The 20,021-nt window shown below is 38.6% G+C and overlaps 2 protein-coding genes, 1 long non-coding RNA gene and 1 pseudogene across 19 annotated transcripts in view; 2 read left to right on the top strand and 2 right to left on the bottom strand.

Annotated features, from left to right (window-relative positions):
* Positions 1-20,021, bottom strand: part of LOC136237578 (uncharacterized) — a 39,337-nt gene that overhangs the window by 3,677 nt on the left and 15,639 nt on the right. For 2 of the 7 annotated variants that reach the window (XR_010692531.1, XR_010692529.1), the window contains exons 6-8: positions 19,024-19,412; positions 18,121-18,191; positions 17,866-18,063 (exon numbers count right to left, since the gene is read on the bottom strand). Coding sequence is in view for 3 of the 7 variants with exons in the window: in XM_066027786.1 (XP_065883858.1) it covers positions 186-319; positions 1,345-1,475; positions 1,953-2,031; positions 2,550-2,585 (380 nt within the window). In the remaining 4 variants the exon portion in view is untranslated. The other 5 variants (XR_010692530.1, XM_066027786.1, XM_066027787.1 and 2 more) reach the window with 5 other exon arrangements.
* Positions 5,448-20,021, bottom strand: part of LOC136237574 (uncharacterized) — a 46,169-nt gene continuing 31,595 nt past the window's right edge. For 5 of the 11 annotated variants that reach the window (XM_066027780.1, XM_066027778.1, XM_066027777.1 and 2 more), the window contains 6 exons: positions 6,600-7,236; positions 6,246-6,550; positions 6,088-6,197; positions 5,885-6,024; positions 5,553-5,836; positions 5,448-5,502 (listed from right to left, as the gene is read on the bottom strand). In XM_066027780.1, coding sequence (XP_065883852.1) covers positions 5,627-5,836; positions 5,885-6,024; positions 6,088-6,197; positions 6,246-6,550; positions 6,600-6,668 — 834 coding nt within the window. In that variant the 5' untranslated portion in view covers positions 6,669-7,236 and the 3' untranslated portion in view covers positions 5,448-5,502; positions 5,553-5,626. Of the gene's footprint in view, positions 5,503-5,552; positions 5,837-5,884; positions 6,025-6,087; positions 6,198-6,245; positions 6,551-6,599; positions 7,237-7,286; positions 7,428-7,479; positions 9,705-15,219; positions 15,312-15,441; positions 15,463-16,159; positions 16,437-16,878; positions 16,910-16,961; positions 17,023-17,077; positions 17,157-20,021 lie in introns of those variants that run through there. The other 6 variants (XM_066027774.1, XM_066027775.1, XM_066027773.1 and 3 more) reach the window with 6 other exon arrangements.
* The window catches only part of LOC136237589 (uncharacterized), a 76,256-nt gene continuing 63,855 nt past the window's right edge, over positions 7,621-20,021 (top strand). Inside the window, exons 1-4 of the long non-coding RNA XR_010692568.1 lie at positions 7,621-8,306; positions 11,456-11,643; positions 11,681-11,800; positions 18,682-18,760. This is a non-coding gene — a long non-coding RNA (uncharacterized lncRNA). The remainder of the gene's footprint in view (positions 8,307-11,455; positions 11,644-11,680; positions 11,801-18,681; positions 18,761-20,021) is intronic.
* Positions 12,000-13,608, top strand: LOC136239188 (protein DDI1 homolog 2 pseudogene; annotated as a pseudogene).

Genomic DNA, 20,021 nt, shown 5'->3' on the forward strand with positions numbered 1-20,021 from the left:
TGACATTTTTAGAAAAAGTATTATAAAAACAGAAAAAAAACATTAAATTGAATAAGAAACTCCATTACTGTATCAAAACAAGACTAGCAGCCAGCCTCTATGCAATTATTATACCAAAGAAAGAACTGTCACGATAAACATGTGTACACACATACATATGTAGTGTATGCAACCCAATAGCTCACATGATGTCCTGCGAAGCCTGAAGGGGTTGACTGGAACCTAGATTGTCCTGGCAAATCATCTGATAGTGGCAAAGACCCAATACCGCTACAGACAAGTCTAATTTTAGCACAGTATTCTCCTTCACTAGTTTGTCCTGTATGGTAAGAATGGTACATCATTTCACTGCTCCGATCATCCTAGTCTAAACCTTTATCAATAGTTCCACTACACCAATTACAGGCACTTACACTATAGTTAAAATAGGGTGTACGCTTGTATATACATCTTCCTCTTACACAAACCAATGATTTGCTATTGTAATATCACAGTAGTGCACACTTTTAGCAAGTGTATGAGACATCTTTGAAATGGGAATTGTTTGTTTACTTTGGAAACATTGGGGATACAGAAACAAAAAGATTTTCGAACTTTCAGGTGAATACGATGGTGTTTAGTTTTAATCGATTTGAGTCTTCATTCTCTGAGTAATGGCCCGATAAAAACAACTTGTGTATTTTTTTCATTGTAGCATGCGTAGTTTCATGAATATTAAAATGCACGTTTGTGCGAACAAGTCGGGTTTTGCTGAGACGGTCATAGTTAATATACTACAAGGCAACACATGATAATGTAGCATATCAATGATGGCTTTGACTGCTTTATTAGAGTACCTCAATCTCGCTGCTTATCTCAAGTGAGTTATCCAATAGATTAAAGTAGGGAATCACAATCTTAAGATTGAAACTGTTGAATATAGAAAAAATATCAGACCAGGTGGTCCGTAGGATAGTAATTAATTTTTCCAACCTTAATGACACTCTGCATATCAGGTTCGTTCGTAAATAAGAAAAAGTCAAGGGTACAGTAACAAACAGTTAACAAAAAGTAGTGAAACAATGAGATATGACTGATGGTTTCTATTACAACAAAGCTATGTTAGCAAATTCTACTTTGGCATTGAACAGGGTAGTAACATGGAACAGGGGTAGTAACATGGAACAGGGATAGTAACATGTCAAGTGTAGGGATTTTTTCACAAAGCAGTATGCTCTAATAGCTACCATCAGCTCTTGCTTCACTATTATCACTGGAACCCTAAGTCATTTTTTAAAGTTTTGTACACTGGTGTTGCTGTTATATTATTCTACTTTAACAACAACTCTACACTTCTGTGTTTACCTGGATACAATACTTGGTCCTTGTGCTGGATCTGTGTACGTCAAAGTGCCTTGCTCTTTTATTTTTAAAGTTTGTTAATTCATTCAAAGTCTTTTCCCACTTCTCCAGTCCTCCATCATTTGCCTCTGGGTCTAAAAAACAAATAAATAGATGCTTGAAAGCTTTTGTCTTTTGCATCTAAAATAGTATCATGTAGGTGTGTGCATTTGTGCACTCGTGTGCGTGTATGTGTAGTTCATGTGGTGTGTAGTAACTGATTGACTCACCACGTGACTGTGTGTCATTGGGAAATAATATTATTACACTGCATGGGTGGGGCATCTGCAGTACATCAACCATGCCCCGTAATGCTAATCTACCACACTAAGAACCTCTCTCCTACATCAAATAAGCAATACTAAGATCCTGGGCTTGGATGTAGTTGTCTTCCAACTCAACCGAAAGTGTTACTGAGTGACATACAGTGTACACTTGTACTGCTGTGTAAAACTTTTCTGCTGCTGCAATTGCTATTAATCAGGGGGATGGCATCTGTAGCGTCTTAGCCACACCCCCAAATATTGTGCAGACAATACATCAACTGCTCTATATGGTGACTATCAACTTACCAGCTAGTATAGGCATCCTGGCTTCATCTGCTAGCTGATGGAAGAGTGTCTGTATGCACCACTTGTGAGCTATAGACACCTGTAATAGAACAACTATTAATCATATGTGTACAGTAGTGGGTGGTTATGTAGTTAGCTAATACTGGAGAACAATAATCTAACAACATATTAGATGATCGTACACTTATTTCAAGTGTGTACTTTTAAATTAGTGCACACTTCCGGGACAAAGCAACTGGCGCCATACGACCTTCACCTAATTAAACATGTGGGCGACTGAGAACAATTGTCACCTTGCATGTACACAATGGACGAATATTTCCACAGTAAATTTGATGTACTATATCTGTTGCCCTATACAGTTACTATTTCATAGCTATGTGGATTGGGCAATGAATACCAAGTCTGTTAAGTGTTTAATACGCGACAGAAACATTACAAACTTGCGTGCGAGTATATTTGTAGCTCCATGCATCGTTATGTGTTACAAGGAGGCCCATGCGCTTACGAGGCTTCATGATCTTTTATATATGGCAAAGCACGGCCACAAGCTGTCATTTGCCGCTCAGGGCTTACATAGTATAACGATCTAATCACCTTGTTAATTGCTCCAGCAAATTCATTGCCCATCATCCTTCACACCTGGTATGCCAATAGAATAAATTATTGTCTATTTCTTTGTTAAAGTACTGTTTTGTGTTCTATTTTATTATTTCACTGTATTAACGCCGGGGGTGCGATCGCATTACCTAATTAATTCACTGAGTAGTTACTGAATATTAACTTTTTTGTAGCAGGAAGTGAGTAATGCAACAAAATTTTGACGGGTAGACATGCTCATGCATAAAATTTCAACTGATGATAGCATTTTTGTTTTATGACAGATGTTGTCAAGCCATATAACTGTTTGGTAACCAAAAGTGTAGTTAGCAAGCTTCACTGGTGCCATATTATAAGCCACTAACATTCTCTGTGGTACTCCTACATACATGGCTTTCCCTAATGGATACATTGGGCTTCTGTAACATAAACACACTCATAATATATTATTTTTATGTTGCACTGTTACATCACAATTATACTTTAATAGGAGACACAGTTTTGATGGGTGAAACTTTCACGGATTGCACAGTCCAAGAAAGTTTCCCTGTGAATGCTACCTGTGATGAGTATCTGTCAGAGTCTGACTCACTTTATACAATATCTGGATTAGTTGATGTGTGAAATAAATTAATTTGCTTGACAATGTGGGAAAGGTCTGCAGCAGTTCAGCTTCTTTTGTGAGCCACACCCACTTACTGGGATCATGTGTTAGTGTCTGTAGTCATATGTAAAGTCACAGCAATTTATCAGTAAGGTGTGTTGCGCATAAAGCCATGTCCATTGTTGTATGAATGCTTACTTGGAGCCACACCCACTGTACTAATCAGTCGTACGCATGCATGATACTCGTCATGAGCCACTTCCACTTAACAACAATCTGCCTTGTTTATACAAATGGCTAAGTGGGTGCCGCCATACGTTCCTTTACTGCAAAAGTTAACCACAAATAAGTTTGCTTTATCTCTCCCATGATAGTTTTGCCCATCAACACTTTTCCCCTATATGATATCTTAAAGTAGTGGCTTTAAAATGCAGCAAAGAAAATGTAATGAAGAAATGTAGTTAAGGTTTGTGGTATTGTTTGTTGGGACTTGTATATACTTTTTGTCCACTTCCTTGAATAGAATTTTTAATGCAGCCATACAAAGTATGATGTTATCAGGCATTAACCCATGTATGGCTGCATGTGCAAACCTGTTAGTGCCTGTGATAACACAATTAAACTTGTCAAGACTTGATTGTGTATCTGTATCCTGTCTACAATGAATAATAGCCTTATTGAGTAGCTGGTAGGATGATGTAACATGTACATATGATGGTGTAATACTGGACATCTCTAATAGAACATCAGTTTGAATTGTACAGTCTACGTGATTCTGGCCCTAAAGACACTACCTTCCATCTCATGATGACATAGAAAACTCAGTCAAAGTTTTTGTTTTATACAACAAGCTGCAGAAATTGCCAGAACAGAATCTAAGTCTAACAAAGAAGTAATGTCATCCTTAAATTGTGCCCCATGAAAATTCATTACATTTCATAACACACCTATCCTATATTCATGTTGTAATTGCTTTATTTAACTAATTCAAGATAAGCAATTGCATTTATCTAGCACTGATTATGGCAAGGAATAAGTGTTCATTGCAATGGTAGGAGTCATATATCAGCTGAAGGTCTATCACTATATTGTTTAATAAGCTAAGCTATATTCTGCTATATTCTACAAGTATGCCTGGATAAATAGTTAAAGTTAGAAGCCACAGTAACGTTTGTTCAGTCAAATAAAACATGGAAAATGCAAAAGCTATAAAAACCGTTTGCATCATTTTAAAGCATGAAATTTTCTAAGAGTAGTATTCGTTGCATAAGTTCAACAACTAATCAATAACACTGTATGATTTGTGTTTACCATGGCAATGGGGACCAGTGGAAAAACTAGAAATAGAAAGGCACGACAGAATAAATCAGCCATTTTTAGTGCAGTAAAAGCAGTTGAAGCATTTAACAGAAGCACACAATACTCTTACATCAAAGAGAAGGTGTACCAGCCACAGAGGTGTCCTTATGTGATGCAAAATGATGACTGATTTGTGTATAACAAACTACTCATGATCAACAGTGATAACAATAATTAGTGTCACCATCATCAAGATTGAAATCTTGTGTTGATACTTAGTGTGGACCACCCAACAAATGCCACAAAACTAACAACCAGTTCAGCAGATTCAAGGGTAGCACTATCCAACCCAATGTCCACAAGATCAACCTTGCCTGCTTGTCCTATTAGACAACAAAAAGGTGAACAATACCCCCACTCTCTAAGTGCAATAGTTGAGCATGAAATATACTCTAATATAATAGTCAATAGTGAGAGAAAAATTAAATTATTTTACAAAAGGAACACACAGAGGATAGAGGTTCCACTATTTACATCAATTGGTTTAACTTATTCCATGTTTAATATTTAAATGTTTTTTGTACATCTACAAGAGAAATGAAAATGCAGCCAAGGTAAACACACTCTGCATGCCATTGTGTTCAACAGGCAGTTTCATGTAACAAGCGACAACGTGGTTGGGCTATAGAGTTTGTCTGCAGTGACCTCATGCACCAAAAAGAAAACTGAAAACGCCTGAACACTGATTTACCCAGTAAAGGACAATTGTCACCTCTTGACAAGCTAAAAACAAGACCCTTCCTAGCCACTATAAAAGAACAGGCTATAGCCTGGGTGAAGGACTATTGCATGAACTTTTCTCATGTCTGGAAGAAGATCAAGGACATAACTAACAAGAGAACTAATGTGAGGATAAATAAATTAGACTACAGAAACTAGTGGATATTTGATTAATGTAGTGCAAGGTATATAAACTTTAATCTCAATAACATTATTGTAATTCAGGAAGCATACTTGTCTCTACTTCTTGCTCCTGCAGTTGTAATCCTTGTATATACAAATTATTCAACCTTCATGACATAATTATAAACAATTACCTGCTCACTGTGTGAGTGTGGTAATGAGGCTGCCAAATGTGATGGTACTATTACACAGGTGACTCGGGAACCTATTAGCGTAGCAGCACCTGTCGTCTTGCCTGTCTACTAGTGTCTTTCGGCTGTGGAAATTGATGAAATGGGGCTGGAGGGGTGGGATGAGAAAATGGCTGGTGTTGTGCTAGAGTAAGATCTTCCTGAGCGCACAGTGGTGGAGCTGATAACTCCAATCCTTGTGCTCGAGCCAACATCTTCCTTCTTTCCTCCCTCTTGTGCCACTTTTGCTGTTAATCAAACAATCAACTTTAGCCACTTTAAAAGATTTAATTAACGAAAGTGGTTTTATTGATGGTGTACAATGTAAGGTTGGTCCCCTCCAGCAGGTCAAGTGAGTTGTATAAACGAGCACGCAGAGCAATGTAATCCTTTAGCACCTTATCCCACTTAGATAGGTAGGTTCTACTCTGGCCACCTACATGCAGTAGATATATTAGTAAAGTAATTAATCAAATGCAAGACCCATATATATCAGCACTAGAGGTTCTCCCTGACTTAATGTGCCTATTGCACAACAGTATGCAGATTGCCTCCACAATGCAGCTCTTGTGTGGTGATAGTGGCACTGAGACCCCAGAGAGGAAACACCTGTGGTACAACATTTTGCAAATGTACACAATCATAAAAAATGTATACCTCCTCATCTGCTCTCTAATTGTGTGCCCAGTTCGCTTTTGGCCATAGACGTGACCCCTCATTGTTGGCAGAGACCAGAGGAACACTTTAGTAGCTATCTTATTAGATGCATCCATAGAATTCCACAAAACTTTAATCCTTTGTGCTTCCTCTTCAGACACTGACAGCCCTTTCAGCTCAACAAGCACCTCAGCTAACTGGGCAACCTTGTCCCATCCTGCTATTCCCCTAGAGTCTATAGTGCCAGTGTCAGTAATGGTGGATGCAGCAGCAAAACTATTGGTAGTGCTTTCATTGGTATCATCCTGGTAATTAATGCACAATGTGCATCTTAGATATTTTTAATGCACATACTTCTTCCATCACTGTCTTGAGCTCATCCCCCTCCTTCTCCACTAAGTCTGATGCTTCCACATCATCCATTACAATCTCTTCAGACAAGGGGAAGTCTCACTATTGTCATCAATGAAGCCCTCATCCACAGCCCTTTCATCACTTTTCTCTTGGGCAGCCATGTTGTCTTCAGTAAATTCTAACTCCCTGCCAGCTTGCCGGTACAGATAGGAGACCCCAAACAGCTCTTCGTCATTACACTGAGTAGGTGTGTGGTGGTGGGGAAGCAGCTTCCTGCCAAAGATGGACTCACTCAGCTTGTTGGCTGGCAAGCAGTGTAATACAGTAAATAGACCACGGGTCCACAGTATAGCAACTCTTAGAGCTAACACTGTAGGCAAGTTGCAAGTTGAACACTCGCATATGAGGCTGCTGTGCAGCAGATGTATACCTGAACCCAGGAACACCAAGTGAATCAGTAGCAGGTGTAAATTGTAGCAGCAAGTCCTCAATGACCTTGTATGTGTCATCAGCTCCCCTAGTCCTGCGGCAGTGCCAGCACAGCTCCTCCTTATTGACAGCCTTATGTATGGCACTATCTGAGGGGTTTAGCACACCCTGTTGCTGAAGGCACCCTCTCTTGGCATCACAGAGGAGACTACAATGTGGTAGTGAATGACTGTGGATGGCACAATAAGTAAACATTACCTATAGTCATTACTGTCACATTCAAATATTGCTTGAGAAAGGCGACCCATAATCACCCATTACCACTCTATAGAGGGGATGTGATTCAGTTGTGCAGCCACGAGCAAATCTCTTCATGAAGTGCCACACATCCAAACGTACCTATGTATTTGAATGGTGGATAGATATAAAACAATGGTTTCTGCCTACTTACAGAGGGTCCTGCTTGGCCTTGTCATACCAATAGTGAAAGTTGAATGAGCAATATTCCAGATATGTTTTGAGGCCTACACACACACACACACACACACACACACACACACACACACACACACACACACACACACACACACACACACACACACACAAGCACTATAAATGTCAGGAATTATCTTTCATACCAGATACTGAACTAAAGGACTCCTTGCTGCAATGCTGGCTGTTGGGGGAGGCACAATGATGGTAGATGGCATGGAGGGACTGGCATTCACATTGGATCTTGTTGGTGAGGAGGAGACTGTTACACTGGTGAATGCAGTGGATATCACGGTGGATGCAATTACACTGGTGACAGGATCCTGCTGGCAGGCCATACATTTGGCTTATACACACGAGCACTAACCTGTGCTTCACACATAAAAAGCACATCAAGATATTTACATGTACTTACAGGCCGTACCAACTACCAAGGATGTATGTGTGTGTGTGTGTGTGCTCCTTTCAGTTCTATGGTGGCTTGTAGGTACCTGCACATTGAAATCATATAAAATAAGCAAGAGTTTAATTTGAATGTATACTTACTGTTGTTACACTAGTAGTGGTTTTAGAAGTTAATGACGGGGGAAGGGACATTGACAATGGAATTAGAAGGACTGAAGAAGGAGTAAGAGATATCGAGGAAGGAGTAAGAAGGATCGGTGATGGGGTAAGAAGTCTTAAGGATGGGGTAATTGACGATACAGAAGGGGTAGTACAAATTAAAGAGGCAGTAAGAGATCTTGAAGAGGAGCTATGGGCACCCTCCACATCCTATAGTAACATGTATGTGTAATCAGTAATTTGCATAGAAATATTACCTGTTCCATTGGAATTGGAATTGTATCTGAGGTATTTAAGGCAAGGGGTTGTACAAAAGAAGTAATCGATTCCTGATGCACAAAGTTGAAGTTTACAAAAAAATGAAACTGGTAGCTATAGATTTTCAAATACCTGTCTCTCAGAACCACTAACATCACCAAAAGAACTGGGATTGTTCATATTGGCTCTGTATGTGCATATTTACCACACGTAATGCACAATTAAGCCATGACATCAAATCACTTTGATTTTATAGCACATCTCACCATGCCTACTATACGAAAAATATGATCATTACAGCAAAACTTACAGAAGGATGGTACTGGCAGGTACAGGTCTTGTTCCTACCTTCATGAGCCATTATTGTCCGTATCACCAACTCCTGGTGCGATCTTTTAGGTGGTTGTTCTCCTCTTTTGAATTTCTCACCGGCAGCAAAAAGACAGAGTCGACTTGGCCTTGTGACTAGCCTTCCTGCTAGCCCTAGAATGACACGTATCCCATTGATACATGGCAATAACTATTAACAGTTGTTTAGATATCGACTACCGTAAAAAAATTGTGACGTGAGGCCCTATTTGTTTCAAGTTTTTGCACGCGCAGGCGCATGTCCTTTTTGTTTCAATTTGTTTCATCAATTGGAGAACATCGTGTGGCAGCATGCGTACAGATAAGGTGTACCAGCCACAGAGGTGTCCTCAAGCGATGGACAATATTTAACAAACTACTCATGATCAACAGTGATAATAATCAAGTGTCACCATCAACAAGATTGAAATCTTGTGTTGATACTTTATATGGACCATCACAACGCTAACAGCCAGCTCAGCAGGCTCAAGGGTAGCACTATCCAATTGTCCACAAGATCAACATTGGCTGCTTGTCCTGTCAGACAACAGATCCTGGGGACCAGATAGCTCCGTTGTAATTACTCAAATATTATACAAGTAAAATCTGAAAGGCACTATAGATCATATATATACTCCGCATATTTACTTATTCTGTATTTATTTTATATACTACAAAGATTGGACAGTGGGTCCACTCTCCAGGTGCAACTACAAATTGAATACCGTAAACAAAGCAGTGAAACAGCTAACAATTTCCTACCATTAAATAAAACTAATATAGCAGTCAGTGTATAGTGGACAAAAAAAGTAACAAAAGGAACACCCAGAGGATCCATATAGAGAGGTTCCACTGTAGATTGTATGCATTAATTGATTTTGTTTATTCTCATGTATAATATTTTAAAGTTTATGTGCAAAGGAAACCCGTCAATCAAAATGTAGCCAAATGTAAACACTGTTCTCATTCCATTGTGTTCCACAACAACAAGAAGTCTGGCAGGCGTTTCTATGTAGCAAGGGTTGGGCTGTATAGCTTGTTTGAAGTGACCTCGTTCACCAAATACAAACCTGATAAAATGTGTTAATGTTAATTCACCCAGTAAAGGAGAATCGTCACCTCTTGACAAACCAAGAACAAAGACCCTCCTGGGTCATTATAAGAGAACTGGCTACAGCTCATGTGAAGGATATTACATGAAGTTTTATCATGTCTGGAAGAAAGTCAAGGGCATAGCCAACAAGAGAGCCAACACGAGGATGAATGAATTAGGTATACAAAAACTAGTAGTTATTTGATTAATGTAGTACAAGATATATAAACTTTAATCATTATAAAAGAGTAAAGAATCACTTGAACATTTCTTGTCTGGTAGAAGTCACCAAGAAAAATAACTCCAAAGAGAAGGTGTACCAGCCAAAGAAAGGACAGTGGGACATGCCGTTAAATTAATTTTACATTTGAATCAGTTACTGAAAAGTGAAATGGTTGCAGTGTTGGAGTCATTACTTTGCCATGTCTTCTTCCAGCTGTATTTCCAGAACTTATTCTAGTTACAAATTTAGCAGGTTGGGTTGACAAGCAAGTAACAGAACACAAAGTAACATTATATTCTGGTGTAAATGTTTTCATTTGTTTCTTAGTCCTCTTTGATCAAATGCAAGAGATGATAACTTATACACAGTCATCTTCCAGCAAAGATTTGCATGTTTAAAACATTTATAATTCATAAACAACTTAGTAATATAATATAGATGCAGTTTGCACCATAATTTGAGCACCATTTGTTACAGTAAAATAAGCAACTTGTTATAGATTGCCTTCATCTGTCATTAGATCATTTCCAGTGGGAAATAAAAGCTTTTACACATTGCAAAGCACACTGAGAGATCTGTTACCACACGTAATGTCTTAAGCATTGTCAGGAGAATGAGGCACCGATAGTGTTGTCAAGTACAATGCAGGGGAAGCAGCTGTAGTCAGCCATGAAGGAGTATAGTTATACGCAAGGATTGTTGTGCTTCAACAGCCTTTAATGGGTGCAAGGTACAAGAACCTAGATCATGTTTCTCTGATGTGCAACTCTGAAATTCTTTAATGCAAGATATTGAGGCTTAAGGAGGAAAATAATGCAAATTTGGCACTCTATATAGTACTTCTGTAGCATAGCTAGCCAGACATCAACTCTCAAAGTCACACAATTCAGTGACCTTTACAAGAGTTGATACCCAGGACTATGTTAGTGACACATGTGACATACTGAGGTGGACTAGTTGTCACCCTCAAAGTCGCTCTGTGAATGACTCTGATGGTGAACACTAGGACCATTAAATATTGTATGTCATCTGTTTTATATAAACTGTTGAACTTCACATCTCAATGTCATGCTTGCAAACTTTCTTTTAATTGTTCGATATTCTTTTATACTCTGTACATAAGGACACTGCACACAACAGAATACCCTTCTATCACTTTAAGAAGAGCAGCATGATTTATTTTATACCACACCAGTCATGTATGATAATAGTATACAGTGGACACCTCTCTGTAATGGACACTTTGGGACCTAGAAATATTTTGTTGCATGCAATCAATAAGTTCATGTTACAGTTTGGAGGTTAAAAGTTATGGAACCATTATACCTGTTTATAATAGAATCTAAAATTATTGATAATTTATTGGCTATCAGTATAAGTACAGTTCCTTTGGAGTATGATTATTAGTTTTAGACATCAATTGCAGGTAGTTAATTTTTTTTTTTATAGACACTTTTAAAGTGATGTCTGGAAGACAGTCAAAGATGCAGCCAGAAAGGGAATCCACTCCAAAGAGAAGGCATATATAGCAAAGAGAGGACAGTGAATCTTCAAATAATTTAGAGTCATCAACTGAGGTATGGACTATTCAACAACATCCACAACAGAGACTATCAACCAGTTCAGCAAGTTCTAAGGTAGCACCATCTTACCCTTTCCTGCTCATCCTGTCAGACAACAGACAGATCTTGGGGACCATATAACACCATTGCTAAGATCTACTAGGAGGACAAGTCATACCACCATTGTCAACTGAAGGGACACAGAGATGACCAACATAGTCAGAAGATACAGGTATGAACAGTCACCACACACAGTACCCATAATATTAAAATGCTTTAGTCACTGTAAGTGAGCACCATTTGTGCAGTTTTGTGATTGCCACACATATAGCAGGTTGTGTGTTTATAACTAAATACAGAAAGTTTACTCGAAGATAGTCTGCTAACAATATTTCTGCAATTTAAACTTTAATTCACAGATTTCGAGTGAAGTGAAGAAGTGCATTTTTGATAAAGACACTGTGAAATTTTTGGGGCATGTAATTTCTCCAACGGGTATTGCCACTGATCCAGACAAGATTGCTAAGGTGGCAGAGTGGCCTGTACCATTGAATAAACCAGAACCACAACAATTTTTGGGCTTCATCAATTATTACTGCAGATTTGCGAAAGACTGTGCTTCAATTTCTAAGCCACTGTATCAACTCACTGAGCACAATAGGCCATTCAGGTGGACAGATCAATGCCAGGAATCTTTTTGACATCAGTATTTGTCTTTCCGGACTGCTCCCAGGTGTTTATACTTGATATGGATGCCAGTGACCAAGGGATAGGTGCAGTACCACAGGATGATGGCTTGGAACACGTGATGTCTTATGTAAGTTGGGCTTTGAGTAAGGCTGAGAGAAGGTATAGTGTCACTCGTAAAGAGCTGTTGGCAGTGGTAACCTTTTTACGTCACTTTCGGCCTTACTTGTTGGAAAGGCGGTTCAGGCTGAGAATTCTTTGCTTTGAAATTTTAAAGAACCAGAGAGCCAAGTAGCCCGCTGGTTGGGACAATTAGAAGAGTATGATTTCAAAACTATACACCAACAGGGTAAATTGCGCGGTAATGCGGATGCATTGTCTCGCCTTCTGAGTGTGTGATGTCACAAGGAGCGTCACAATGAAAATTAACATCACAAATGATGACGGGGCAGTGTTTCTACTGGATGTTAGCGAGCAGTTTAGCATGGGAGAGCTAAAGGAGATACTAGAGGCAGAGTTTGGGACCCCCTGTGGTGAGATGGCTTTAGTTTATAACATGGCAATCATGGCTGACGATCAAACGCTAAGTACTTATAATGTGCATGATGGAGACGTCGTCATCATGACAAAGTCATCAGAACCTCCACCTGAGCAGCCTCAGGGTGGTGGAGAGACCATACTTAACGGGCATCATTAAGGTTGCCATCATCAAATATGGCGGCCGGAAGTAGTATCACCCCTGCACAAGCATCACCTCCAGTAGATGAACATGAGGTGACATGTCAACACTTCCTGAACACTCCACATGAACTGGCCATCTTGAAAGAGCGTAATCCACCATTAGCTGAAGCTCTGACTAGCAGAGACAAAGGATAATTTTATAAAGTTTTAGAAAAGCATCAGCAACAAAGGAGAGAGCAAGAAGCAGAGAGAATTCACATGCTCAATGCTGACCCAATGGACCCACAATATCAACAGAAGATAGTTGAGGATATACATCATACTAATGTACAAGCCAACATGGAGTCTGCCATTGAACACATTCCAGAGATGTTTGGTCAAGTGGTCAAGTTATACATCAAATGTGTAGTTAATGGACATCCTGTGTTAACATTTGTGGACTTTGGAGCACAGAGTACCATTATGAGCGAGGAGTGTGCTGAATGATGTAACATGATGTGATTGGTTGATTGGAGGTAGGCAGGAACTGCTGTCAGTGTAGGAACACAGGAGTTTGTGGGGCGTGTTCATTTGTGTCAAATGCAAATTGAGGACATTTTCTTACCCTCCTCAAACCGACCTGTTGCAATGCCTTACATGTCAAGTGTAATGAAATACCTTTGCAAAAAGTAACACATTACTTAACCCTCTAACCGTAATAACCGCCACTTGGAGGATCGATCTAATAACTTATGCGTTGAGACAATTTAAAGGCTTGAAAATACCTTAAAATTGATGCTAAAAAACTAGCTTGCAACTTGCAACTTTCCCCCCAGGAACCCATGCAACATGGCCACCATGTACCTTATAAGTATATAGAATATCCTATAATTAATGTATTTACGAGTAGGCAGCTAGCTGTATACAGTGAATAGCTACACAGCTACAAAAATGCAGTATGCTATACTGGTTTGTATGCAATGAAGTGAACGGATCATCACGTAAATATACTGGTGGACATGCAATCACGAGATCAATCACTATTCGAAAATGGCGCGATGTGGGGTGAGACTGAGAGTTTGCTCAGTATCTCGACAGGACAAGTGGGTAGATGAAGAGGAGTGATTTCCACTCAAGATCTCATTATAGGTAATGATCTCATCCAGATGGCCGCCATGTAATGTATGGGTGTACAGCTACCTGCCGCGGAATGAGGCTCCTAGTTTGTCACTGCCACTCCTTCATCCAGTAGCTAAAAGAAGCCAAGCCAAGAAATGCTAATGATTATTTTATGAAGATTGAATTGTGATATAAGTGTGCTGGTTTAGAATCAAAGTATGCACCTGCCGTACACGTGATAAATTGTCAGCACACGTGGTACGTAGAACCCACAATCGTTATCTGTACAAAATGATATGAATGCTATGCTGTACTATAAGGTAATTGGAAGTGCTGTATTTGTAGTTTTGTGCTTTAGTTAAGCTGAGAAACTATAGGTAACTACTTGTGCTATACATTTTAATGACATCTGAAATGTACGTGTAAATATGATCGTCCAGAGTACACGAAAGTAATATAGTTCGAGCTGGTCAGCGAGTTGGTCCAGCTCCAGATTATTGGTCCGGCTCAGGCCTGACCAACTGGACCGTCTCTTCCGGCCTTGTCTGATGTGACCCGTGAGTTAACGCCTTAGAACAGTATTAGGCGTAGTATTACACACTCTCAGCTAGTTTGATAGAGATGGTATTGTGTTTACAACTGATTTTACTGTTTTTGTGACTTTATTGTTTTTTATCAATCTTGTAGTTTTCGCTGTACATGTGTAAACAAAAGCACCTCGATCGAGTTCCTTAGTTCATAGGGAACATTTTGATATATAGTTACTAAGTGAATATCTATTCAAGTTGGCTAATACAGCCCCATTTTCAGTCCATGGTATGCTTGCCAGAAAACCAGACAGTTAGAGGGTTGAGTAACAAGAGGGTTATTAAGTAAAAAGCTAGGACAGTTGGGCATTTACAATGTATCCCAAGCTGACACAAGGTCACCCAGTTCCCCATTATTATACAGAGACTGGAGCAATATAAGTAAAGTTTCTTTCTCAAGGAAGCAATAATGGCAACTAAACATAACAGAGCATTGAACCTGGAACCTTGTGATTACCAGGGTGCTTGACTACCCACACATGTGTGCACATACACACATACACTACACACACACACACACACACACTACATGCAAACACAGAAATAGTTTTCAGGAAACAAGTACACACTTTCTTTTATTTATTTAATTTTTACTAACCTGATCATGAGGTAGCTATAGCTTCAATTTCATGACAAAATGCAGTGGAGCCCCTCCCCTTTAAGCTCTGCATGTTCTTGGAGCTACACAAACTATAGAAGGTCATTGGTGACCACACTAAGCTATGATTTATCCACCCAATCATAGTAATTGTGTATAAACTGACTTATAGACTTAACATGTGTACATTAATACACTACAAATACACTTGTATGTGTTTACCTTACTTCCCATAAACACCTCCTGTAAAGTAAAAGCAATAGATTAATATATTTTATTTGATGCCCACTACATGTGACAAGAAGCCTGTAGTCCTTTATTAACCTATCTAGCAGTTCTTATTATAGTAAAAAGAATGTATTTCAAATGCCCTATTTAATTATCACTAGGTTGTAATAAACTTATAGTGATCACATCTTCAATTGAAACATTAAATAACCAACAATGCTATTATGTAATGATCACATGATCTTTGTTTAGAAAAAAAAATGGTGGCTGTTGTTATGTGGTTAAGTTAGTTGTATGTGACATCTTTCGCACGGGTGGTCATGTTCTGGATGGACTTTCACTTTCAAAATGATTTTTACCACATCTGAAATAAACTACTCTAATAGAACACATGGTGGTGTTTTTTAATTCTAATATAGCAGTCAGGCACATACTTTATTTTTGCATTGGTATATCTGTAAACTCATTCTCAATGAACAAAACTGTGTATTACATGAAGAAAAGGGAAATATATATGTGTCTTAGTATAGTATAGGTGTATGTGATGTACTTAAGTATATACTATTTTGGGTACACTGGAAACTGTTAATGTGTGGACACTTGAGGACGCCTACGCAATCCACACACTTAGTTAAGGTTCCAAAGGATGCTTTCCTTGTGGTCTCAATATAGTACCTCATTTCCTCCTATTTATTATAGAGAGGAGGCTTACCAGTTAAATTGCCTCACATTTGGTCTGTGCACAGCCCCGAGAGTATTCACAAAGGTTCTCAAGCCGGCTATGGAGATGCCAAGATCTCTGAGCATCTATGTGGTAGTATACATGGATATTATGTTACTGATGACCTCCTCAGAACAGTAGTTATCAGGGCATCTGTATCCAGATAACCCTATAGTTTCTTCTCAAAAATGTGGGTCTGTTATCAGCAAAGAAATCCTTTCTGGAATATCGAATTTCTGGTACATCAGTATGCTTCTTGACAGTGGATCTAGGAGAGAATATCACACTCTAGCAATTTAAGTGTGAGGCTGCAACTGGTCAATTCCACACCTGTTGCTTATGCGGGGGGGGGGGGGGTAGCATCATCAAAGTTTTCTCAGCTTATAAAGGACCTCTGGTTGTGAGTAACATCCTCATGCAGGCTTAAGGAGTTCTGAACATGGTTGCAGCAGACTGGTCAGTGCCCTAGGCAACTAGCTGACATTGGCTGTCTGGTAATAAATTTAAAAGTTTGGTTACTGTTAACCGTTAATCAGTTGATCTTGATTTAATTTGACAGTAAATTTTATTGTGTGTCAACAATGTAAACTTGCTTTATAAACTACATCTTTACTCAACCTTATTTGGAAATTGACTTGTACTAAATTTAGAGGCCATCAATCAATTTATTATTATCATTTGTACATATAACCCTTTTATTTATTGCTTACCTGGTGACGGCTGAAGTATCCATGTTGGACCCTACATATTTACAATGTTTACACAGTCCAATGTTGTGTTGGTATAAACCTACAAACGATGTCTTGAGAAAGTTATGCTGTACCCTTCGTGGGCCTGTCTCATTTATTAGTTACCTGTGCGAAGGTGAAATAACATATCTAGCTAATGTTTGTACAGTTAATGGAATACCTTTTGAAATTGTTTAGTATTCACAGCTAGGCCAGAGAGGCCTCCACGTGAAAATTGCTGACTTGACACTCACGTGATTCCACTTTTGAAATTCTTTAGTATTCACAGCTAGGCCAGAGAGGCCTCCACTCGAAAATTGCTGACTTGACACTCACATGATTCCACTTAGTGATGCATTATTGGAAGCTTGGTATTTGCTAGTGCATCTGTTTATAAAATTCATTGCAGACTTTTGCAGTTAGCTTACCACCATAGATGTAGCCCATGAGATTTTAGTAGCTGTTTCCATTAGCACAGCAGCTAACTAGTTATCGTCTTCTAGCTATTTCTAGCCACTTATATCACTTTAGCCCTTCTTTTAATACCCCTAATATTTTCATGCATTGCGTTACCAAGATGGTGAGGCTGCAGTCCAGGTAAACAATAGACTGTTTTGTATTGCTTTGTAGTATAGCCTTATCCTTGTATAGATGGAAACTTCTTTGCTTGATAAAGTAAGGGGCTTCAACCTATGGCCTAGCTACATGGTAGGATTCTATGCAACATTATAAGAGAGGACCGTAGTCATTTGATGGGCTGCTAACTGGTGTACTGTAAGTGCTTCTACAACACATCAAAATTTTTGTTATGTTGTAGGTTTAGATTTCTGGATGAAGAGCACTTTGTCATCTGGTGTCAGTATCATGTTAAGGGGTGTGGGTTCTATACTGACGATGAACAAGCTAAAGGAGCATCAGTTACTCTGCCTGTTCCATTAAGAACATTTTCGTGTAGCATACATATTCTAATCATAATCATTTCAATCTGCAATCATAATTAATAGTTATTTCTGACATTATCACTTTAATAATAATCAATTCAATAAAATGTATTGATAAACACACAAATAAAATTGAAATAAAAAATATGTGTGTGGTAGATTATAGCACCACTGAGTGTCACTGCTTTACTCACAATCTTGTTGTATACTTTAGCCAGTGTTGAATCTGTTGTAGAAGGAATCCTGACAAGTTAACAGGTACATAAATAATGAACGTATTTACCAGTGTACAATGATCTGGTGATGCCAGAGTGAGTAACCAATTTTGGAGTACTTTTTTGTTGCATCTTAGACCTGAGGATACACCACGATATCTGTTACACCAAGTCATCACACATGCACATATTACATGCACAAAGATTGTTGTACTAGCAGTCAAATCCTCCCAGGGCAGTACTATAGTAACCTACAGGAGGACTGCTCCATATCTCACATATAGAGGTCGTAGAACCCAAAGTTCCACAATGGCCCCAAATTCACTGTGTGAGACATGGACAGTTGGATATTGCTTCCCCAATTGACACCATGTCCCCATTGTATGACTGTAGATTGGGAACACACTCATTCACTCACTCAATACATGACCAACTATTTGTATGTCATTAAAATGCACTGATGTATTTTATACCAAAACAGAATATCAGAATTTTCTAGCAGATTTGAAGCAATACAAGGTTGAAGTAGTGGGCGTTAACTACTAAACATGTGTTGTATAAATGACTAGAGAAAATATGTAATAGAACTGAACATGAGTAAAAAAAATTTAAAACTTATTTCCTTGCAGGATATTGAACCGCGTAGATGACAAGTAACTGCATTGATGACAAGTGAATTTGATCACTCAAGATATCAAGTCAATTGATGTGAGTTAAATTTTTGTATATACCACTCAATGACTGGGATATTGATTTGGGTGAAAGACAATTCACAACCATGTACAACTTGTGTACCTTTAAATTTTAGTATTCATGATATTTTTCTGACTGCAATTAAGGTCAATTATACATATAGTGATTGTTGTAGTGCTTCGCTATGTGAAACTAATAAAACATTGGACAAGAGCAGTGTGTGTGCGTGCGTGTGTACGTGCGTGCATTCATGTGTCAATTCAAAGTAGATATCTTACATGTGTTTCCACAGTTCTGTTAACAATTCTCCTCATATGGTTAGCGTTAATTGCTGTGCTGCCATGTAAAGATTAATATAGACCTATGATGCTGTTAGCATCTATTACTAGTATATTCTTGTCCACTACACCACTACTGTTGTTGCAGCTTGTGATGGTCAGGAAAATTTGTTTAGCTCATTAGCTGAATGTAATCAGGAATGGCTATTGGATTACTCTGCTTCAAAAAACTCCAACTCTTTGTTCATTCTCAGTGTAGCAAGCTACATTGAAATTGACACAATGCTTCATCCTTGTACTGAGTCTCCATATATCAAAGTGCTGAGCCCCTTTGAACTTGATGAGCTCTGTTAAGGGACTTCGTCACTTCTCCAGTCCCCATAATTGGCCTAAAATACAAATACTTAGATAAATAACCAAATTTTGCGAAAAGGTACCTTTCCCCACATTTTCCATGCCAGCAAACTAAATGTTATAATAGCTGGCTTCACTCATTGAAAATTTAATCCAACAGTCAAAATGTTGTGAAGTTTTAAAATTCAAAAATGTGGGTATGTGAAAAAGCTCACATATGCATTTACTACTTGCAATATGTGTAGTTTGTGTGTGTTTGTACACATCATTGTAACTTGTTATACATCTTTTACACACACAAACCACTGACCATTTCAGACGTCACTCTCTAAGAGAATCCATTATGTACCAGAATTAATGCTACAACTAGCAAATTTTGTTGGTAATTTTGTAGGAGTTCACATCTACTTGTATTATTTATCGTATACGTCTATTTCTTGTGACACATGTGCACACACAACACACGTATGGTATTTTACTGGAAAATAGCTGCAGCTTGCATAATAGTTGCCCCTGGACAGTAGACGCAGTGCAAACTTGAATTATTGTCATAAGAACCACCCTCGGATTAGAGCCACAGCTTGTATCTAAATATGTGTAAGTGTTGATAACACATGTTTGAAGGAGAAACTAAGCAAAGGATC

This window comes from Dysidea avara, chromosome 11 (genome assembly GCF_963678975.1).
Source record: "Dysidea avara chromosome 11, odDysAvar1.4, whole genome shotgun sequence".
NCBI classification, from domain to species: Eukaryota; Metazoa; Porifera; class Demospongiae; order Dictyoceratida; family Dysideidae; genus Dysidea; species Dysidea avara.